Source organism: Mustela nivalis, assembly GCF_964662115.1.
Source record: "Mustela nivalis genome assembly, chromosome: 4".
NCBI lineage: Eukaryota > Metazoa > Chordata > Mammalia > Carnivora > Mustelidae > Mustela > Mustela nivalis.
Genome location: NC_139023.1, coordinates 10,716,118 through 10,736,680, shown reverse-complemented (window position 1 = coordinate 10,736,680; position 20,563 = coordinate 10,716,118). Strand labels below are relative to the sequence as shown.

Below are 20,563 nucleotides of genomic sequence, written 5' to 3'. Positions count from 1 at the left end.
ACCCGCGCCCGAGGAGCTCGTCGTGCTGGGGAGGACACGTCCAAGTGTCGTCGCGGGAGCTAAAGCGATCGTGACGGCGCAGTGTTGTACGTGCTGTGTGAGAAGCGGACACTTTCCGGGGGCGGGTGGAGAACAGAGGAGACCGTGTACGCAGTGGCTGGGTGGCCTCGTCCGGGCACGGGGTGCCGGGGGGCTGACATGGGGTGCCGGGGGGCTGACATGGGGTGCCGGGGGGCTGACATGGGGTGCCGGGGGGCTGACAGGAGCTAAGCGCGGAGAGCTCGTGACGAGCCTTACGTGCGTCCTTCTCTTTTTTTATTTTATTTTATTTTATTTATTTATCGGGGGGGGGGGGGAGAGCGAGCACAGGCAGACAGAGAGACAGGCAGAGGCAGAGGGAGAAGCAGGCTCCCTGCTGAGCAAGGAGCCCGATGTGGGACTCGATCCCAGGACGCTGGGATCATGACCTGAGCCAAAGGCAGCTGCTCAACCCACTGAGCCACCCAGGCGTCCCTACATGCGTCCTTCTCTTGGCTCCGCATCTTGGTTCCGCGGCGGGGTGGGTCCGCCGCCGGCTCTCGTCTTGTCCGGCGTTGCTAGGTCTGCCGCGGCCTCTCAGAGCTCAGCCAGCCGTCGGGGGTCAGAGGGCACAGCAGACCTTGCCCCAACATGGAGAAGGAGGGAGAGAGGAGTTGGGGCCTTTGGGTGGAGGGCGGCCGTTTATCGCTGGTCTCTCTCGTTCACACGTATTGAAAAATACGTTCACGACCTTTAAACCCCTGCATTTGCTCCTAGAGACACAGTGAAGGCCTTTGGTCTGTAGGACTGTTAATTCTCTAATACCCTCCCGGCCCAAGGGACCTTAGACTCAGATTCAACTAAAACTGATTGAGTGCATTTACTCCAGGAACTTATTTAATACCCTAAATGTCTTATGAAGTGTTTTTAAGCTCATTTTATTTTATTTTGTTTTTAAATTTTTAAGCTGATTTTAAAGGACACCGAAGTGGGACAGAAACTGACTTGACCAAGATGACACCGTTACCACAGAGCGCATATGGCTTTTGTGCTATTTTGCCTGGGCCAGTTTTAGTGTGTGACCGTCATGTAAAATGATGCTCCTAAGGAAAAATGTTTAAAACGCATATTTGTAAATGAACTTTTTTTGACATTGTTATTGAGATATTTATAGATACACGTGCATGTTTGAGAAATAATGCAGAGAAATTGCTCGTACACTTGGGCAGTTTTTCCTGCTGTTAACATTTTATGAGACTTTATCAATATTGGTGACAATATCACTGATCAAGATATTGGCATTGATATAATCCACTGAACTTACTCAGTTTTCCGCAGCTTTACTTATCCTCATTTTTTTTTAAGATTTTATTTATTTATTTGACAGAGAGAGATCACAAGTAGGCAGAGAGAGAGAGAGAGGAGGAAGGAAGCAGCCTCCCTGCTGAGCAGAGAGCCCGATGTGGGGCTCGATCCCAGGACCCTGGGATCATGACCTGAGCCAAAGGCAGAGGCTTTAACCCACTGAGCCACCCAGGCGTCCCACTTATTCTCATTTAAAAAAAAAAAAAAACTGATTTATTTATTTATTTTAGAGGGAAAGAGAGAGAGAGAGTGAGAGTGAGCACAAGGGGACGAGGGGCAGAAGGAGAGAGAGAAAATCCTCCAGCAGGCTGCCCGCTGAGCCTGACTTGGGGCTTGATCCTAGGACCCTGAGATCATGACCTGAGCCGAAATCAAGAGCCAGCCTCTCAAGCGACAGAGGCACCCAGGCGCCCCGGTTATCCTCATTTTTCTGTGTGTTGGTGCAGGTGTATTCAGTTTTGTGTAATTTTATCACGGGCTAGATTCATGTATCCACCGCCGCAGGTGAGTTAATGAAAAGAGTTCCACAGGATCCCTCCTGTTGCCCTTTTATAACCACAAACACCCTCCCATCCCCCCAGTTTCTACCCCTGACCACCTTCCTCGGTCCTTCATATCTAGAGTTTTGTCATTTCAAAAAAGACTACATCAAACACTAAGGATGTACTATATATGGGCTAATGAAACATAAAAAAAAAATTAAAAATGTTACATAAACGGAACCATACAATATATAACCTTTTGGGTTTAGCTTTTCCCTTCAGCATGCTCCCTTGGAGAGTCATTTAATTGTTGTGTGTATCGATTTGTTTGTCCCTTTTATCGCCGAGCGCTCTCCCGTGGCACGGACGGAGCGGGAGCGTACTCTGTTTGCTCGTTCACCTGCGCAAGCCACCTGGGCTCATTCTAGCTTTCGGCTCTGACCAGCGAAGCTGCTGGGAACCTAAGTGGACAGGTTTTTTTTTTTTTTTTTTTTGGTGAACATCAGTTTTCATTTCTCTGGGACAAGTGCCCAAGAGTACAAATGAACTTTTAATGAAGTTCATAATCCAGAATTCTGTTTGGCCCGATCCTGCTCTGGATTCGAGGTTCACCTTTGATCCAGTCCCCCGTCGGATTGCATGTGGGGCCGCCACCCCTTGCTCCCTGGCCCCGGGCCTGTGTAAATGTCCACACTGACGAGGGCACTCCCCAGCTCGGCCGAGGGGACTTGCTCTGCCTGGTGGCTGGCAGATCCTCGGCAGTCGCCTCTGGCCTTCTTCGGGCCTGGCAGGTGTGCCGCACTGAGGTCTCTTTCCCCCAGCGTGAGGGTTCGGAGCTCCCGCCGGGTCCACTGTGAAGCCAAGTGCCACGTGCTTGTCTCTTCCTCCCTGGGAGCTGGGACGGGGACCCAGCACCTCTCCTCTGCCCTTGCCTCCCGCTTCCCTGTAGTGAGCGCACGTTACCAAAAGATGGCAGTGCTCTTTGCCGCCGGGAGACGGCTCAGCCCTGTGGCCTGTGTTCGGAGGCTTGATGTTGTGCTTTCCTTGTATGTTGCAAGGGTGGAGGGCGGATTTTCCCAGACAACGAAGGCGCCCATAAAACGCTGTGTGGTCTAAAAAATTCCAAAGAGAACGTCACGTTTATAAATGATTTGTAATGAACATGCCCCCCCCCCCTTAGAAATGACTTGACCAGGAAAGAGATTTCACAAATGTGTGTATGAGTGTGTCATTTTAGATGTCAGTACTGATGGTTGTTTTCTGCGGGGCTCCTGAAAAAGACCCGTGAAAATGCTGAGTTTTGTCTTCCCGCTGTTCTAAGACCGGCAAAGTCGGAGGCACACAGCCTGCTTTTGAGCTGAGACTTGAGACCGAGGCCCCTTGGTCAGTAAGGACCCTTACGTGTGCCGCAGATGGGCTGCTCACGGCAGCACTGGCTAAAAATAATAAAACTCTTTACCTCTTGGTGTTGTCTCCTTCCCCGGATGCCTCGCTTCGGTGTGTGTGTGAGGGCATAGGTACGAAGAACTGTTTAACCATTTGCTATGCACAGGGACGCCGCTGTAAAGTGAGAGGTTAGGGGGTGCGTTGGATGTTGTAAACAGATCTAACTAGTGAGGATAAAGCGGGGTGTGTTAAAATAGCAGGTTGGCCAGTGCACGTTAAGCCTTATGAGCAGAAAGAACCAGCCTTGTCAGACCCGGGTGTGGACGTGTAGACACTGGACCTGTTCTGCTCCCCAGGATGCCCAGCCCTGGTGTCTTCTTCTTCTTCTTTTTTTTTTTAAATTTTTTATTAACTTATAATGTATTATTAGCCCCAGGGGTACAGATCTTGAATCGCCAGGTTTACACACTTCATGGCACCTCTGGTGTCTTTTTGAAAGTCATCCGAAAGGCCCCGTTGGGGCGTGTGGAGGAGAGTGAGCAGCGTGTCCCTGATGCACCGGGCCCGTGTGCCGAGGCTGGGGGATCTGTTTTCCAGTCCTCCGGGTCTGAGTGACCCAGCCGCTTACGACATGACCAGGCGACAAACAGGTAGCCCCGCCTTAGGCAGTGGCCTTTTTGCTAGTGCATCCTTTGGCAGAAGCCTCCGGTCAAGAGGAGAAGGGCTCTGTATGAAGTTGCAGCCCTGAAACCAGAGGCTGTTACTATAGAGACAGTGAAACGCTGCGGGCGAGGCCTGGCAGGAGGGAAGGGGGAGGGCAAGTGAGGCGACTCCGGAGGCTCGCACACCAGGAGACCTTCAACCTTTAGCAGCGCGGTGCCCGGCAGGCCTGCGATCCGAAACCGGTGCGCTGGCGGCCGGCCACGTGCTGACTGGCTGAGTGGCAGCTGCTTGTGCCGTGGGGACTGGCTGGGGAGCACGTTGGCAGTTGGCGAGGGCTCTGGGGCGGGGAACTCGGAGGGGTGGAATGTAGATGGGCGCCCAAGGCCCCATGGCTGGCAGGTTTGCACAAATGTTTCTCGTGCCGGGCTTAAGTCACCCTTGCAAGCCTGCTCCGTGATTAGGACCGGCTGGTGAAAACCGGTCATTTGGCAGCAGATTTGACATGTGTTGCGGTTAAATCATTTTCGTGTCCCCAGAATAACGGGGAATGAGAGCATCCCCACGCTGGGTGTGGACTGGGGAGGAAGGGGTCGGACCAGGGCGGTCAGAGGCCCTGCTGGAGGAAGGCAGCCTGGGCCCCGTGGGGGTTTTTATACTGACTGCTGTGACCCTTATCCCCGTGATGCCGGGGAGAAGCTTCCAAATCTATTCTGAACTTTGCCTCGTGCTGGCGACGTGCGCGACCTGGGGAGCTGCTTAGAAGCGCGCTCCTTCCCTTCTTTGTCCCAGCAGAGGCAGCTCGAGGGAGCGGGACACTTTACCGATGGATTTGGGGGCCTGAGGAGGGATTAGATGAGTGAATTTCTTCCTACCGCCAGAAGGGAAGACTGGTTGGGTCGGACGGTCATGTCGAAAGATCTCTCTGTCTGACTCAATAGCCAGCCACTGCTGAGAGGCTTTTAGGAGGGGAACACAAACCCAAATAGCCAACGTTTGTTAGTTAGCATGAAGATGGACAAAGACGTTGCAGAGTGCCTGCTCTTGGTGCAGAGGCCCAGATGCACTTGCTCCTGAGGAGGAGAGGGCCGCTGTGGGGAAGGCCGCCGTGGTCACGCAGGTCTGGTTCCTTCCTCTGGTGGCACTCTTTCTTTTTTCTCTTCCCACAGGGAAGAGGTTGCTTGCAGATGTTCTGCGTTGACCTGCAGAAAGAACGAGGTTTCTGATCATTCGCTCCGTATAGTCTTGGAGGGAATGTGAAGTATGGACCGAAGCGCCCCGGAATGCGCCCATCATTATTCTCGCTAACTTGGTGCAAAGAACAGCGCTTCAGTTGGCCGGGGGGTTTCTCAGCCTAGGAGGAGCGCTCTGGCCCTTAATATTTCCTTGGTCTCCTTTCGTTGCTACCGATTTTCCTCTTTTACTTCCGCGTGTTTGTTGTATGCAGTTTTGGGCAGGGCTCAGGTGCAAAGGCAAATGAATAAACACTTGATTTAGGAAACGTGTAAAGAAAAAAGTCCATAGAATAGGATCGGCTTGAGTGTGGTGGGGTGCAGAAATGATGTTCTGTAGGAAATCGTGTTGAATTCTGTAGATTGGTAAGACAGGACAGGGTTCGTGCTGAGGAGCAATGTGGGCGAACCTACTGTTTGCTTTCCAAAGAGGAGATGGTACTGTTGACGTCCGTGTGGTCGTACAGGCCTCCAGGATTTTGTTGTGCTTCTGAAGTCTTCAAGAAAAATCTCCCCATTAAGCCGCCATCTTATTTAGGTCTACAAACGCTGCGTTGCTGAAGACTTCTTTGCCGTCTGGACCTCCTCTCCCAGAGTGCTAGGGGCAGTCTTCGAGAAGGCAGATGTGACTGCACCTGAGCCCCCGTCCGTCCCGCTCATCACTGTGTCTCCAGCGCCTCGCAGTGTGCCTGGCACCTTGTAGGGGCTCAGTCCATATGTATGGAGTGGATGAGGGGGTGAGGGAAGGAAAGAGAAAAGGACTGGATGGAAAGGATGCCCTCTGTGGGTCTAGCGCCGTGATTGACGTGTTGCAGGTTCCTCCGCTCATTGTCACCTGCGGCCTCCATACTGCCAAGGTGAATTTTTGCCTCTCTGTCTCCATCTCTCCCAGCCTCTCCGGAGCTGTCCTTCGTTGACATCACTCTTCTCTGGTTTTTCTTTTGCCTCCCCCCGCTTTTGTCCCTCTGCTCTGCTTATACATGTCAACATGCTCCACCACCGGGGCTTAGGTCTACCCCTTAATTTCTACGTTTTCTTCCCGAATGAACTCCTCTAGGAAAGGCTGCAGGTCACCAGCTTTGTGGATTCTCCAGCCCTGGCCTCCCAAGCTCCAGACTTGGACCTTTACTTGCACACCTGACAGCTGGGTTTTTTTCTTCCATATATAATAAGCATCTCTACCATAAAGTGGCCAGAAAAAAATTGTTGGTTCCTTCCCCCAAACCTGTTTCTCCCACAGCCTTCCCTGGGTTCCTAAGATAGTTTCCTCATTTCTTCGATCTCCTGATGATCCACTTTTCACATAGCAGCCAGAGTGGTTCTTCACGAAGGTGAAACAGCTCAGGTCAGTTTCCACCTGAAAATCTTAACAAGCGTTAGTAATACTGTGTTGTGTATTTCAAAGTTGCTAAGAGGGTAGATCTTAGAAGTTCTCAACCTAAGGAAAAAAATCTTGTAACTGTGTGGGGACAGATGTTCACTAAACTTATTGTGGTGATCGTTTAGCAAGATACGCAAAACCTGAATCATGTACATCTGAAACTAATACAATGTTGTATGTCAGTTTTACCTCAATAAAACAAAACAAAACACACACAAAAAATCCTTCAGTGGCTCCCATTACACCTAAAGTTTTGACTACTTACCACGGCCTCCATGGGCCTGTTTCCTCCAGCGCTGTCAACGACCAGTGACCTTCTCTCTGCCCAGCCTCACGGATCTCGTTTCGCTCCTGGAACATGCTAAGCTTGTGCCCACCGTAGGGCCTTTGCATTTGATGTTCTCTTTGCGTGGAACACTCTGCCCTCAGATCTTCAAATGCCTAGTTCCTCCCCAACATTTTTGTCTCTGCTCATATGTCCCCTCCTCCAGAAGCCTCTTCTAATCCATCTCATGCCAAGTAACCCCCTGCCTCATTTTATTTTGTGCAGAGCACTCAGTGCTATCTAAGACTGCCTTGTTCATCTATTTATTATTAGTTTCTTAGAAATTTTGTGTGTCTTATTAACGAACATATTCCCCCTCCCTCTGGGGATGCTTGGAACATAGGAGATGCTAAATATTTGTTGAATTTGTAAATGTGTTGTATCATTTAATCTTCATGGGAACCTTGAGGCTCAGGGAAGCTGGTAAATGACTTGACTGCTCAAATCTTCAAGGCATTTTCTTTTCTACTATAATCTTGACAGCTGATCTATATCCTATTTGCATTTAGTTTTATATTTTTACTGTGAGTATAGAGAAGGAAAAAGATATGTATCAGGATGAAATTGTGTATAAGAGCCATATCCCTGAAAGAAGATTTTTTTGCAAATGTGGAAAGGTGATGGGTTTCTCGATGGCATTGTCCACCAGCAAAGGTTAGGGTAAAAAGAAAGAAGGAAAGAATCAAGGAAGGAAACTTACCTTTATTAAACAGGTAGTAGGTGCAAAGCACAAAACAGAGTGTTTTCTAGTATGTCACCTAATTTGAATCTTAAAGCAGTCCTGCAGTGTTGATACTGTTCCCCCAATTTCATTGATGGAAAAACCGAGGCTCCCAGAGTTCAATACTTCGCTCTAGGTGATACATATGTTCAGTGATACATATGTTCAGTGGCAGTGCTCAATTTTTAAAACCCAGGAGGTCTACCTGACACCCAGCTTCCAACTTTTTTTTACGCTCAGATGGTTGCTTTGCAAGATGGATATGCTCCTAAAATAGAAGAGAGGAAAATGTGAATTCAGTGCATATCCACATAGATTATAACAGATATCCGAAGCCCAGGAATAAGTTATACGGACAATATGGAAAACAGACTTCCAACATTCAGTGCCTGAGCATATAATTGGACGAATCGGATACAGCGTGAACATTTGGTTCTCTGGCAGAGCTTCTGTACGGTATGACATAGAGCAGCTGTCTCCAGAGAAAGTTCTTTGTTTCTAGACCGGTGCGACACAAGCAGCATTTGAGCAATTCAGGATTTTTTTTTTCCTGCTTTCACTATAAATAGAGTTCATGGAATTCTGCATGTCAAAGTTAATGCAATGAAAAGAAGTCACAGACTATGGAAATAGACCTTAACTCCTCCTATAAACTAAGAAACATGTTTGGCATCAGGAGGCCGTAAAAACGCTGTCATTCCTTGGATGGATTCTGAGATCTTATTTAGCATATGAAATTGCAGAGCAGATCCTATTATGTAAGGAGACAGGAGGACCGCGTAATGTGGCTACAGACTGAAGAACTTTGTGCCCTTCAGGGAAGAGTTAACAGGACAGATCTACATAGAGACGTGTGATAAGAACGAGGAAAATGAATGAATGGGTGGCGTGTGTAGATGTGCCTGTGGCTGAAGCCGGGTTGCTGGATCATCCCCAGATGTCAGATTTCCGTAAGGCCAACATGTGACTCAAAGCTTGCCACTCAACAGAGAATCCTGGGCTGTGCTGGTATTCAGAGGCTGGCTGGAAGCTGGGCTCCCACTGTGCACTAGCCTACCTCCCTGTCGTTTTCTGTGTGTGGGTGGGTGTGCATGTGTGTGCGTGTGTGTGTGAGGGTATACATTTTTATGCAGTGGGTGTTTAAAGAGCTAAGCACTGAAGCTGGTTTTCCACAAACGATCGTCACGAGCACTCCAGACAAACCAAACTTCCTCTCTTGGTATTTTTTTTTCCCCCTTGCTTTCATCTTTTTTTTTTTTTTTTCTTTTTTGCAAATCCCAAAGAGAGAATCCCCAACATCCGGCCTATAGGATTGAGATGGTTTTCTCTCACCTGTCCATGTGGGTGCCCTCTCAAGGTTAGAACTGAAGCTATGTGGGACCGGCGTATTCTCAAGCACCAGATGAGAGGAGCTGCGTGAAGGAGTAGCAGACACAGGAGGAAGAGAGCCTCTGCCCTGTTAACATGAACAGCAGCCTGCAGGTTAACCTGCCCAGAAGCTGGGCTACTTCAGGTGGCTCGCTCCAGGAGAAGTCTGAGCATTCTTTTTTTCTTTTTTATTACTATAGGATGGAGGATGAAGCTGTCCTGGACAGAGGGGCTTCCTTCCTTAAGCATGTGTGTGATGAAGAAGAAGTAGAAGGTGAGCTTTGTGGGTCTGGGAAAGTGTGTATTCATAGACCTGTGTCTTCGTAGATAATAGCACTCATGCATTTCATAGAGCTTATATTTTTGAAGTTAAAAACTCAAGCGTTTCTATAGGGTTTTATTAGTCTGCACATTTTGCTTCCACACAGAAAGTAATTTTAAGAACTTCATCGGACCATCAGAATCTGAATCGGTGTGGTCCTGCATGGTTAAAAAAAGGGGGGGGGGAGAGGTATCTTACTTTTGAAGCAGGTGCCTGTGTTAGTCGTGCCTTTCTGTCAAAAATAAATATTTTGCCAGTTAGTTACCACCTTGTGATGACTAACTCAAAGAAGCTGCTGGATTTATATAAATGTATTTGGCAGCATCTCCTAATACCTTTCTTACAGCTTACAGGGGAGAGAAACAGATGTTACAGAAGGAGAATGATATCATTGTTGCAGGAAAAATGGGTATAAACTGAGGTTATAAAGTGGGGTGATCGTGGATGAGTTTTCATTAGGAAGTGATAGATTTTTTTTTTTTAACTTAAAAAACCTCCAGGACCTCTTTTGTTAATGTTGCTCAGTTGCCTGTTAAAAACCAAATAAGAGTTAAATTTTAGTTGGTGCTATTATGCTTTTCAGCATGCCCCTCTTTTCTTGTCTCTTGAATTATCAGTCATGTGTGCATAATACTATTTATTTGATAGTGAGAAGACAGGGCTCAATTAATGTTTATTAAAGTAATTAAAGGCATCGCAGACATACAAGATGTAATTAATATTTACAATGAGATTTAAAAAAAATAATCAAAGTCGTCGACAGTCCTCATAAAGTTAAATGAAACTTGCAAGTGAACTGTGTTCTACATTCTTTCCTTTAAAATCACCCGAGAGCCAATTCGTATGTATTTTGGAAACTCTAATCTGATCGGTGCCATTTGGTAAACGCTTAACTGCTTACCGAAAATTTGGACCAGTGTGGGGGAGGGGTTGGAAGAAAGAAGGTGGGTAGTTTGTGTTCTGGAGTGATTCTTCAACCAGATTGAGCACCGGGTCCTGGGCACGTGATGCCTTCTTGTCGCTCCTGGAATAGTCAGCACAGCGTGGCCATGATGATGTTTCTCATTTTTGCTTACTAAGTTTCTTCTGAGCGTGTAGTACCCTCAGCCCCCGCTGCTCTCTCTCCTTCATTTATGTTCTTGACTCTAATAAGAATTTGATGCCTAAGTTTCTTAGGAAAAAGGAAACTACAGTATTTTACTTCACATTGTTTTATGCGTTCCTTGCGCTTTTACAGCATGACTGTGGGAAAATGTCAAGTTAGTGCAAACAAAATAGTAAAACTTGTGTCTTAAGGTTCTTGTGCCCCTGGTGTTAAGTCTCCATTGCGGTGACTCTGTCACTGTCCCAGTGTCAAAGAGGAGATAAGAATCTTTAAGTTATAGCATATGAACGTAAGAAATATTGTAGGATTGAGTGAATATATACTTTAGGGACAATTAAAGAAGAAAAATCAGTAAGAAGGCTTGGGAATGAGATTCTGTGTGTGGGTATGTGTGTGTGCGTGCGCGTACGTGTATGTGTGTGTGTGTTTTCCTTGAGAATAATGTTCTAGCTTAGTTCACAGGAGATGTAAATCACTTCTTGAACTCGTAAGGTCCTTAGGATTGACAGCACTCTCCTGCGATAGGATATTGTACATGGGTTTCTTGAGACTTTGACTAACAAGTTTATTTCCTAAAGTACTTCCCTTGATTTTCAAGCACAAAATTAAAATAACAATGTAATGAATAGCAGACAAATCTACAGTCAAGTTTCTTTAAGAAAAAACAAAAAGACAACAAAATATGGTAGAAACATCTGTAAAATTGTTCGGGTTTGTGATGACGAAACTTGCCGCATGGATATTGTATATTTTTGTATTCTGATAAAACTTCTGTTCTAAGATTATCTTTCATGTTGATTGGAAGACTGGGCTGATTACACTTCTTTCAAAGCATGTTTAGCTAGTTGCCTGTTACTGCATTTTGAGACCCTAAAAGAGGGTTGCTTTTGGCGTCATTATTTGGTGGAGAATATCCAACAGTGCAGTCTCCTCTACAGAACAAGTCTTCTTCTTCTTCTTCTTCTTCTTCTTCTTCTTCTTCTTCTTCTCCTTCTCCTTCTCCTTCTCCTCCTTCTCCTTCTCCTTCTTCTCCTTCTTCTTCTTCTTTTTAGACAACTGGGTTAGCAGGGGGAGGGGCAGAGGGAGAGAGAATCTCAAGCAGACGCATGTGGAGCATGGAGCTGCATGTGGGGGTCCGTTCCAGGACCCTGAGATCCTGACCTGCCCTGAAATCAAGAGCCGGTCATATAACCATCTGAGCCACTCAGGCACCCCTCCAGTACAAGCCTTGGAACTATAGTTAGGGACTATTTATTTCTAAATTAGTGCCCTCTGAGTCAACCCTCCCATTTTTCTCACCTGGCTTTATCTGGTGGGGGTGGGATCCCTTCAATTTTATAGTAACTCTGGGTGAAGTATAAAGAAGTTGGAATGGAAGGTTTATGGCTTAGTTGTGGTCTTAGTGGTTGAGAATAAAAACTGTCAAGAGATCTGATAAAGATTCATAGTATGAGTGAAAATGTTTTCCACAAGGATGCCAGTCCATCTCATGTTTCTAACTGCATAGAGAAGGGTGTATTTGGAGGTAAAGCAAGCCATTATCTTATTCTGAAGTAGTTGAGTTTCTGGTATGTTTATGGCAGAAGTAAGTGCTCCACTTTTAAGGATCAGAAATCCAAAGGGCAGGAGCTAGAATACCTTTCATTCCTATTATCACATGTTTCCTTTTATCCAAGTAATTTCTCTTGCTTCCAGGGTAAACATGAAGCATAATGCAGCACACTTGGCAAAAGAAAACTCAAAACAAAATTTTGTTTTTTGAAATAATTTGCACAAATAAGATATTCTCCTATTAAGTGATTATGAGCATGACTAAGGTCCAATAGTAGCTTTAGTTACTTTGAAGTGTTCATGTTTTAAAAATCTTCTTAGGGTCCCTTAATTTGTGATAATCAGAGTCAGCTCAGCCTGAAGGTGAGAAGAGCTAGATGCTCTCACACAGTTCCTTCTATTGCTGTAGTTCTGTGAAGGGGAGAGAGCCCGAGACTTCCAGCCACGCCCTCAGTTCACCTGGTTCAACTTTACTCTCAGTGGGTGGCATGATGCTTAATCCATGGTCTCAAAACTCGATAGAAAGCCATCAACTGCAAAGCTCACTAAGAATAGAGTGAGTCAGAAGAGGAGTCATCTTCTGTTTAAATAATGAATTTATGTGGGATATATTTAAAGACCTAAACCTCATTTTCACATAATTTCCTTCATGTGCATTTGAGTTAATGATTTGAAGAGATATTCTTTAAAAAAAGGCAGGCAAATACCAATTTCAATCTTTAAAATAAAGAGAAGCTTTTCGTTCTTGCATTGGTTACCTTATATCAATGTATCTGTATATGTGTATAGTTTTAAAGTTAACATTTAGTCACAAAGGGGTTACTGTAGATAAATTCACTTAAAAATTTCAAAGTTTCAGATACTCATACTTGTTTCTCTACCAAAAGATGCCAGCCCCAGACCAGGCACTTCTACAGAATTGGTCTGTAGTGACAAACTGACATTATCAGAATGACCTAGAAATGCTGACCATGAGGTATAGCACTAAATTTTCATTTCAAATGCACTTAGGGGAAATTGCCAAATTTTACTGGGTGAACCAAGGTTGAGATCGGAAGAAAGAGTCTCATGTAGCTTTTTCCAAACAGGAAATCCTATGGATGTTTTATCCTTAAAAAAGCCAGCCAAGATTTTGGATCTGTATGATATAAACAGATTACTTAATATTCTCATATTTTGCAATAGGGGAAAAGAGCAAACTCCACCTTATCCTTTGAGATAAGGCCTTGGCTCTGTCGGGCTAGGTAACTTCCCAGCAAGCCTTGGCAACTCTGACTTTTTGAGGAGGGGCCTTTTCTTAACATCAAGTCTAACCAGCAACTCAGGAAGCATAAAATACAGCAAGACATTATGGGCCGAAACGTGCCTCCATTTCTGAAGTGTGATCAGTGCTCTCAAAGCTATTATGATATATTGTGGTGGTTTTCCTCTTTCATTGAAAACCAAGTCCAGAAGGAAGTGTGCTCCCATCTGTCCAAATGGAAGAATAATTTTACAAATTCCCATGTCTACTGATGGACATGGAGCGAGATTTGTTAAAAATCCATGGAGTTTATGGGAGGATTATTTTTAGGGAAATAGAAGTAAAGAGGTAGAGCAGGGTCTGGAACAGAGTAGATGTTGACTAAATATTTGTTAAAAGGAAGAATTGAATACACGAATATATAACATAAACCAAGTAAAGCATATGCAGAATTATCTTATATAATCCTCTGAAGTCTTTGAAGTTTCAGTCAGAAATTTGGTTCCATTAGTGCTCTTAGTCCAATGAGACAACATAGCCTCGAAAGGTCCCGTCTTGCTATAGCTGCTCTCTGATTTTGAAGACATCATTGACATTTATGTTGTTTGTATGTCTATATTGATAGGTAAAAGAGGCCCCTTAAACATGCCTGTGTCACTCTCTTCCCTCCTACGCTGTCTTTTGAAGACAGAAACTAAACTAATGAAATGGTGATGTTTGTCTTTTTGGAGGTCAGGATCTTAACATTTCACAGACATGAGATCACAATGACTTAACCCTCTTTTTCACTAGAGGATATCACGATGACGTATTTATGTGTATTGGGGGAGGTAGCCTTCTAAAGAGAAAGTGGGGCCCGGTGGACATTTCTTAATAATTACAATGGTGAAAAACGTAATTGCCGAGAAGGAGTGAATGAAAACCTATCGGATGGGAAGGGAGGGGCCAAGTCAGAGCTGGGGCTATTCTGAGCACTGGCTGCAAGTGTCCGGTTGCATTTTGCTGACCTCTTCTCTGCTGTTAAGTCGGATTGTCAGACCCTGTGTGTACAGAGGAAACACTCACACAAATATTGCTGAAGGAAAAGGCTTCTTGAAAGAAACCTGTATCCACCCATTGGAGAGCTTTAAAGAAACGTGACGAGGTGTGTAAGGGTTGATATTTGAACAGCAGCATGGGTTTCCCAGAGCAGGTTGTGGCCATCTAGACATTTCTCGGTGCCTTGCTGCTTTCTCATCCTGGTCTCAGCTGAAAGCCCGCCAGAGTCCCTCAAGCAGGCAGGGCTTAGCTCAGGAGCTATTTGATACCTGCTGCATCAGTGAAGTTAAATATTGGCTTATAGATTTCTTTAACTTCAAGGGACAGTGATGGTAATACCATGGGTTTTGAAACTGGAATCAGACATTCCTTCCTGGAGTTTTCCAATTATAGGGATTTTTGCCAAGCAGTACAGTATGGGCTGAAACTCTCTTGAAGACACACTCTGTCCTAGAAGTCTACATTCTTTTTCCACAGTAAACCAGAAGAAATTGAACTTGGTAGTTGGGTTGTGTTTTATAAGGACCCAGAATTTCTGAAATAATATACTTTCAGCAATTTTGTCTGTAGATTGAATTTCTTTTTAGAAGCTTTTTATGTGGTCATATTTTTGAAACATATTGTTTATTTATTTATTTATTTTTTAAAGATTTTATTTATTTATTTGTCAGAGAGAAAGCGAGTGAGATCGAGCACAGGCAGACAGAGTGGAAGGCAGAGTTAGAGGGAGGAGCAGGCTCCCTGCGGAGCAAGGAGCCCGATGTGGGACTCGATCCCAGGACACTGGGATCATGACCTGAGCCGAAGGCAGCTACTTAACCAACTGAGCCACCCAGGCGTCCCGAAACATATTGTTTAATCCTTACTTTGGGGACATATTGTTTGTTATTTTTTATTGTCTCATTTTTAATTTTTTAATTTTAATTTTATTTTTTAAAAGATTTTATTTATTTATTTGACAGAGAGAGATTACAAGTAGACAGAGAGGCAGGAAGAGAGAGAGAGAGAGAGAAGCAGGCTCCCTGCTGAGCAGAGAGCCTGATGTGGGGCTCGATCCCGGGGCCCGGAGACCATGACCCAAGCAGAAGGCAGAAGCTTAACCCACTGAGCCACCCAGGTGCCCCTATTGTCTCATTTTTAAAATTAGGACAATTGTTAAAGCTGAGTTGCTAAGCATCCATTTGGGAATATAAGTTTTAAAACTTTTGTCTCATCTGTTGCGGAATCATTACATAAGTGAAGGGAGCAAATTGTAGCTTGGATTTTGGGTTTCCTGCTCTGTAAAATGGGGTAATAGAACGTGCCCTTTCCCATAGAATTGTCTTTGATAATTACTGGAATCTATGTTGCTGCTGCACCTAGCATTGGGAACAGGGGGGCTTTCTACCGCACCACTTTCTATACTTTCTCTTTCTGGATGATACAATTGCAACAATAATTTTCAATAATTTCGTTCCAAAAATTCTAACTGGTCCAAGTGTTTTTTATTTGCTTGATTCATTTGTACCAACATCTATCCTTTGCCTTCCTAACCAGACTTATCTTTTGCTTCTTGTCTTGGAAAAGGTAAGCAGAATGATCCAGCTAAGTTTCCCAAGGCCTGCGCCTTGTTTCTCTTTGGTCTCATTCCGGTTCCCTTTAAGCTCTGGGTGTGAGATCTGATTTTCTTGGTTAGACTGGTCTGATACATATTGCCCTAATTTGTAAAATTGTCTTCTTTTCCAAGAAGAGGCATATTAAGTATAATTGTGTACAGGTTAAAATACAGGTGTGTGCCCATTGTCTAATGAAGCCTATAAATTTGCTTCTTCTGGAAAGCAGATTTAAGTGTATGGTATTTTCCCACCAATGAAGAGGATTCAGGGGTCATGATATATCTATATCTATCACGTGTCTAAACGTATTTTCTGTGAGATGTATATATTCCTCCTCTCCACCCAGCATGAACTAGAATAATTCTGTTCTTTGTTGGTTATTATGTAATTTAGGTGCCAATTAAGTGAGATTATGCAATAGTATAGAAATAATCCTGAGCTAAATATTTCCCCATTTTTGTCATCAGAAGATTCAGAATCATTGGGGGGAATTGAGAATTGGGTCTGATGAGGGAGTAAAACTAGGATAACGCTGAATAAAGCTCAGTTGAGGCGCTCTTGTTGCTGTGGGGAGTTTGCTCAGAGGATTTTATTTTATTTTATTTCATTTTTTACATTAAAAAAATTTTTTTTTTATTTTCAGCATAACAGTATTCATTATTTTTGCACCACACCCAGCGCTCCATGCAATCCGTGCCCTCTATAATACCCACCACCTGGTTCCCCGACCTCCCACCCCCCGCCCCTTCAAACCTTTCAGATTGTTTTTCAGAGTCCATAGTCTCTCATGGTTCACCTCCCCTTCCAATTTTATTTTACTTTCTCAGCTGATAGCATTTAGAGGACTGAGGTGAGAACTTGCCATGACAGGGGTTTCCAGGAGGTTCCAAGGGCTGTGCCCCTGAGGCTGCTGATTGCCAGGTGGGATGAGGTGAAGGTAGGGGTGGTGGTGAGTGACGTGCATTGAATCAGCAGTATGGGTGACTTAAATAACTCCCTTCTCTGAATAGCTGCAAAAGCTTTTAAATCCCGTGCATTGTTTTTACCTTTCCGTGGAGTTAGAATGAGAAGGCAGTGCTGTATCCAATGTGTTCACCTTTCTTTATACTCTGATGACTTTGAAAAGAGAATAAACCCTACTTAAGCCTTTTGACACATTATTTCATGGACTCTTTTCATGGTGGAATGCTCAATAACTTTTAGCAGGCCAGCTCGTCTAGAAAAAAAAGTAGGTTTTGAATTTTAGTGATATTGGCCAACAGATAAGCATTAGAGGGACAGAACTGCACATTTGTAGTTCAGTTAAATCACCAACCCCCCTTCAGCGGATTGTTCAGTTTTCAGCAAGTAATTCTATCCCTACTGAAAAATAGAGAAAGTGTCTTGGACGTAGACCGAAAGCTCATAATTGAATCCGATGGATACATGTATTCGACAAATTAGATCAGTAACTGATTGTTTAGGTACTTTCATTCAGTCTGCGCCGTGGGTTAGAGCACATAGTGGAGAACCGGGAGTCTTAAAACCTATGTCTATTTCTGGCTGTGCCCTGCCTGGTGCCTGCCTTTGTGGGTGACATGAGGCCACTCATGCTTATGTGGCTACATTTCCTTTATGCAAAGTGCAGTTAGTAATTTATCTTCTTATCTAGCTGCCAGACATGGCTCTGAGGGTTCTTGGACAGTACCTGAAAAAATACTTCAATATTGACAATAAGCCATTGACAGATTACTTAATTTATGAATGTCAGTTTGTTCTACAAAGAAATAGTATTTGTGCCTCCCTATCTCCTGGTTTTGTTAAGAGTATAAGTAAATTAATTTGAAATCCCCAGGATGAACCCTATAAATTTAAGATACGATCTCCCTTGGATATATTCCCTGCCTTTAATTTATTGCCAGTGGTTGCTGCTTTCTTGCCAGTGGTTGCTGGGATTCCAGAAAGGTTTCAGACCAAAGATAATACTGATACCTTGTAGTCAACAAATTAGTCGATTAGTATCTATGTTAGCTCTTCTTACTAACTTGAACTGATGCCTAGTGCTTTTTTTTTTTTTTTCTGTTTTTGCTTTAAGTTTATCAAAATGTTAAGTATAATTGTAGATATGAACTCCAACATGTTGCATTTCCAGGCTTATATGTATCCTTGAACAGGATTCTGAACATATTCTGATTAGGGCCATAGTTAATGTTCAGTCAAATAAGCCAGTCATTATCTGAGGACGAGGTTGGTTGATAGGATAATTTAAGGAGTGTATCATGAACACGGGTGAGTGTGTGTGAGAGGTATATATTTCCAAAAGAGTGACATTAAGTTGAACCTTAAAGGATGATAGAATAATGGGAGAATCACAGGCAGGCATGGGGGAAGACCCAGAGGTGAGAAGGAGGTAGGCCTCTTTGAGAAGTGAAAATGAGAATGGTATGGCTGGCCCATGTGAACAGAGCAGAAGTGGCCCGAGGAGGACAGGTCCCAGTTAATTCATGGCCCTTCATGCTGTGCTCAAGATTTAGGATTGTATTGCGTGTGCACTGGGGAGCCACTAGAGAAAATTTGCATTTTAAAGAAGATCCCTTTGGCTGCTACATGGAGAAAGCATTCCAGGAGGACAAAGATAAAAGTGGGGAGACTGTTGCTAGGATTCGACGGAGAAATGATTTTGGGTTAGACTAGACTGGGGACAAAAGAGGAAGAGACAAATGAGTTGAATTGCCAGGAACTGCTGATGGACAGAAGGGTGCATGGGAGTGATTGGTTCTGGGTTTCTGCTATGAGACGTTTGGGAAATTGATGCGCCATTTTGTGGAGGCTCGAGGTCTGTTCCCTCTGCAGCCAAAAGGAACTTGGAAAGAGCGATGGATGAGAACCGGAAGAAGCACCTAGAAGAACAGGAAGTGGGAAGAACGGAGAGGAGGGGAATGAAAGGTGTTGAAAGAGCTTATGAAAAGGCAGGAGGAAAAAGGAAACAGCCTGGTTGGCCTCACCTGTTCATAAGCTCTCCATTCTTGGGATGAGCACTGCCTTGAGAACGTCTGGGTCCCTTTCCTTGTTTATTCCAGTTAGTGGAATAGCCGCAAGCCTCACCACAAGCAAATCACTTTAACCTCTCCAGGCTCCTCTGTTCATCTGTAAGGTGAGAGTTTTGAGCTGCATTTCCTCTCAGATCCTTTTTAGCTCTACAAATTCTGTAACCATTCTACGTATTTATTTATTTATTTATTTATTTATTTATTTATTTTTTTAAGATTTTATTTATTTGACAGAGAGAAATCACAAGTAGGTAGAGAGGCAGGCAGAGAGAGAGAGGAGGAACCAGGCTCCCTGCCAAGCAGAGAGCCCGATGCGGGACTCGATCCCAGGACCCTGAGATCATGACCTGAGCCGAAGGCAGCAGCTTAACCACTGAGCCACCCAGGCGCCCCCATTCTACGTATTTTAATTGGTTAAGTGAAATGGAGCCCATAGCGGGAAAGACTAAAAGTTTGTTTACTGTTTCTTCAAGTGATCAGTGGTGATCAGTAGAGGACAGATGTCATAGCCAGATATCTTCATATTTGGGGCCATTTATGGAGCTAAGGGTTGTTGATTTGAATTGTCATTCTAGGGGTGTCTGGGTGGTGCAGTCAGTGGAGTGTCCGACTCTTGTTTTGGGCTCAGGTCACGATCTCAAGGTCATAAGATTAAGTCCTTCCCCCCACCCCCCCAGTTGTGTGTGGGGGGTCTGTACCCAGCAGAGAGTCTGCTGGGAATTCTTTCCCTCTGCCCCTTCCCCAACATGCACACGTGCGCTCTCTCTCTCTCTCTCTCTTAAATAAGTGTTTAAACTTGTCATTCTGTGATTGTAAGAGAGAAACATTTTCAGAGCATTCCTGAGGCCTTTCTTCCTTCTAGGTAATTACTAACTTGAAAGGATTCTTTTTTTTCCCCTGTGTTTTGCAGACAGTGGAAGATGGGAGGGATGGTGGTGGTGCGTGGTAGTGGGAAAGCGGTAAGGGAAACCTTACCTTCCAGGAACTCCAAGAATCCCCGTGTTGGTATTATTAACTGGCTATTTGGCTTTGGTTGGCTCGCTAGTACATGAAGAGGTTGAACCATGTAATGTTTAAGGTTATTTCAACTCTGGAAGTATGATTATGTGCTGCTGTGTCAGTGAATGTTGTCCTCTTTGCTGGGCATGTAGAAAACCATAGCCATGGAGATTCTGGGATGGGACTTACTTAGGCTGATTTAAGTCTCTCAGAGTACTTTCCCTAGTTCTTGGTCATTGTTTTAGTCCTATGGCATTATCCATATCTCATTTACATTGTGAGACGAGGGAATTATGTGAATGAATATTCAGTATTTGACAGCTAATTAGCCATGAGTGCATTAACTCTACGGTGGATTATCTGTCTATACCAACTAAAGACTGTTCTTCCTATTGCCCAGCCGAGACGTAGGCTGGTGCGAAAAGGGAAGCCATAATAGAGCTGGAGATGGACCATGTGGGTAGGATGAGAGTGTGAATGTGTACATTTGTGTGTCTCTCTCAGCTGCCTCTCTGGCTGCAATCGTAAATCCAGTTATCAATGACCATTGGATTAGCCATTGTTTTCTCTCTTCCAACCTACTTCCCATTCAGTTGTGCAAATGGTGACCGCGAGAGAAAGAATGGAAACTGCCAGTTCTCAGGGTTTGGATCACAGGTGGATTTTTGTCTGACAGCATGTGTAGTGCACACTGAAAATTCACCAGGTCTTTTTGGGTTCTGGGGTGTCAGGATGAGTGGAGG

General features: G+C 44.5%; 1 protein-coding gene across 8 annotated transcripts in view; it reads left to right on the top strand.

The window, feature by feature from the left end:
* SLC4A4 (solute carrier family 4 member 4) overlaps positions 1–20,563 on the top strand; it is a 462,487-nt gene that overhangs the window by 120,359 nt on the left and 321,565 nt on the right. For 4 of the 8 annotated variants that reach the window (XM_082726305.1, XM_082726306.1, XM_082726308.1 and 1 more), the window contains one exon: positions 9,139–9,212. In XM_082726305.1, coding sequence (XP_082582431.1) covers positions 9,139–9,212 — 74 coding nt within the window. Of the gene's footprint in view, positions 1–8,667; positions 8,790–9,138; positions 9,213–20,563 lie in introns of those variants that run through there. The other 4 variants (XM_082726304.1, XM_082726301.1, XM_082726303.1 and 1 more) reach the window with 2 other exon arrangements.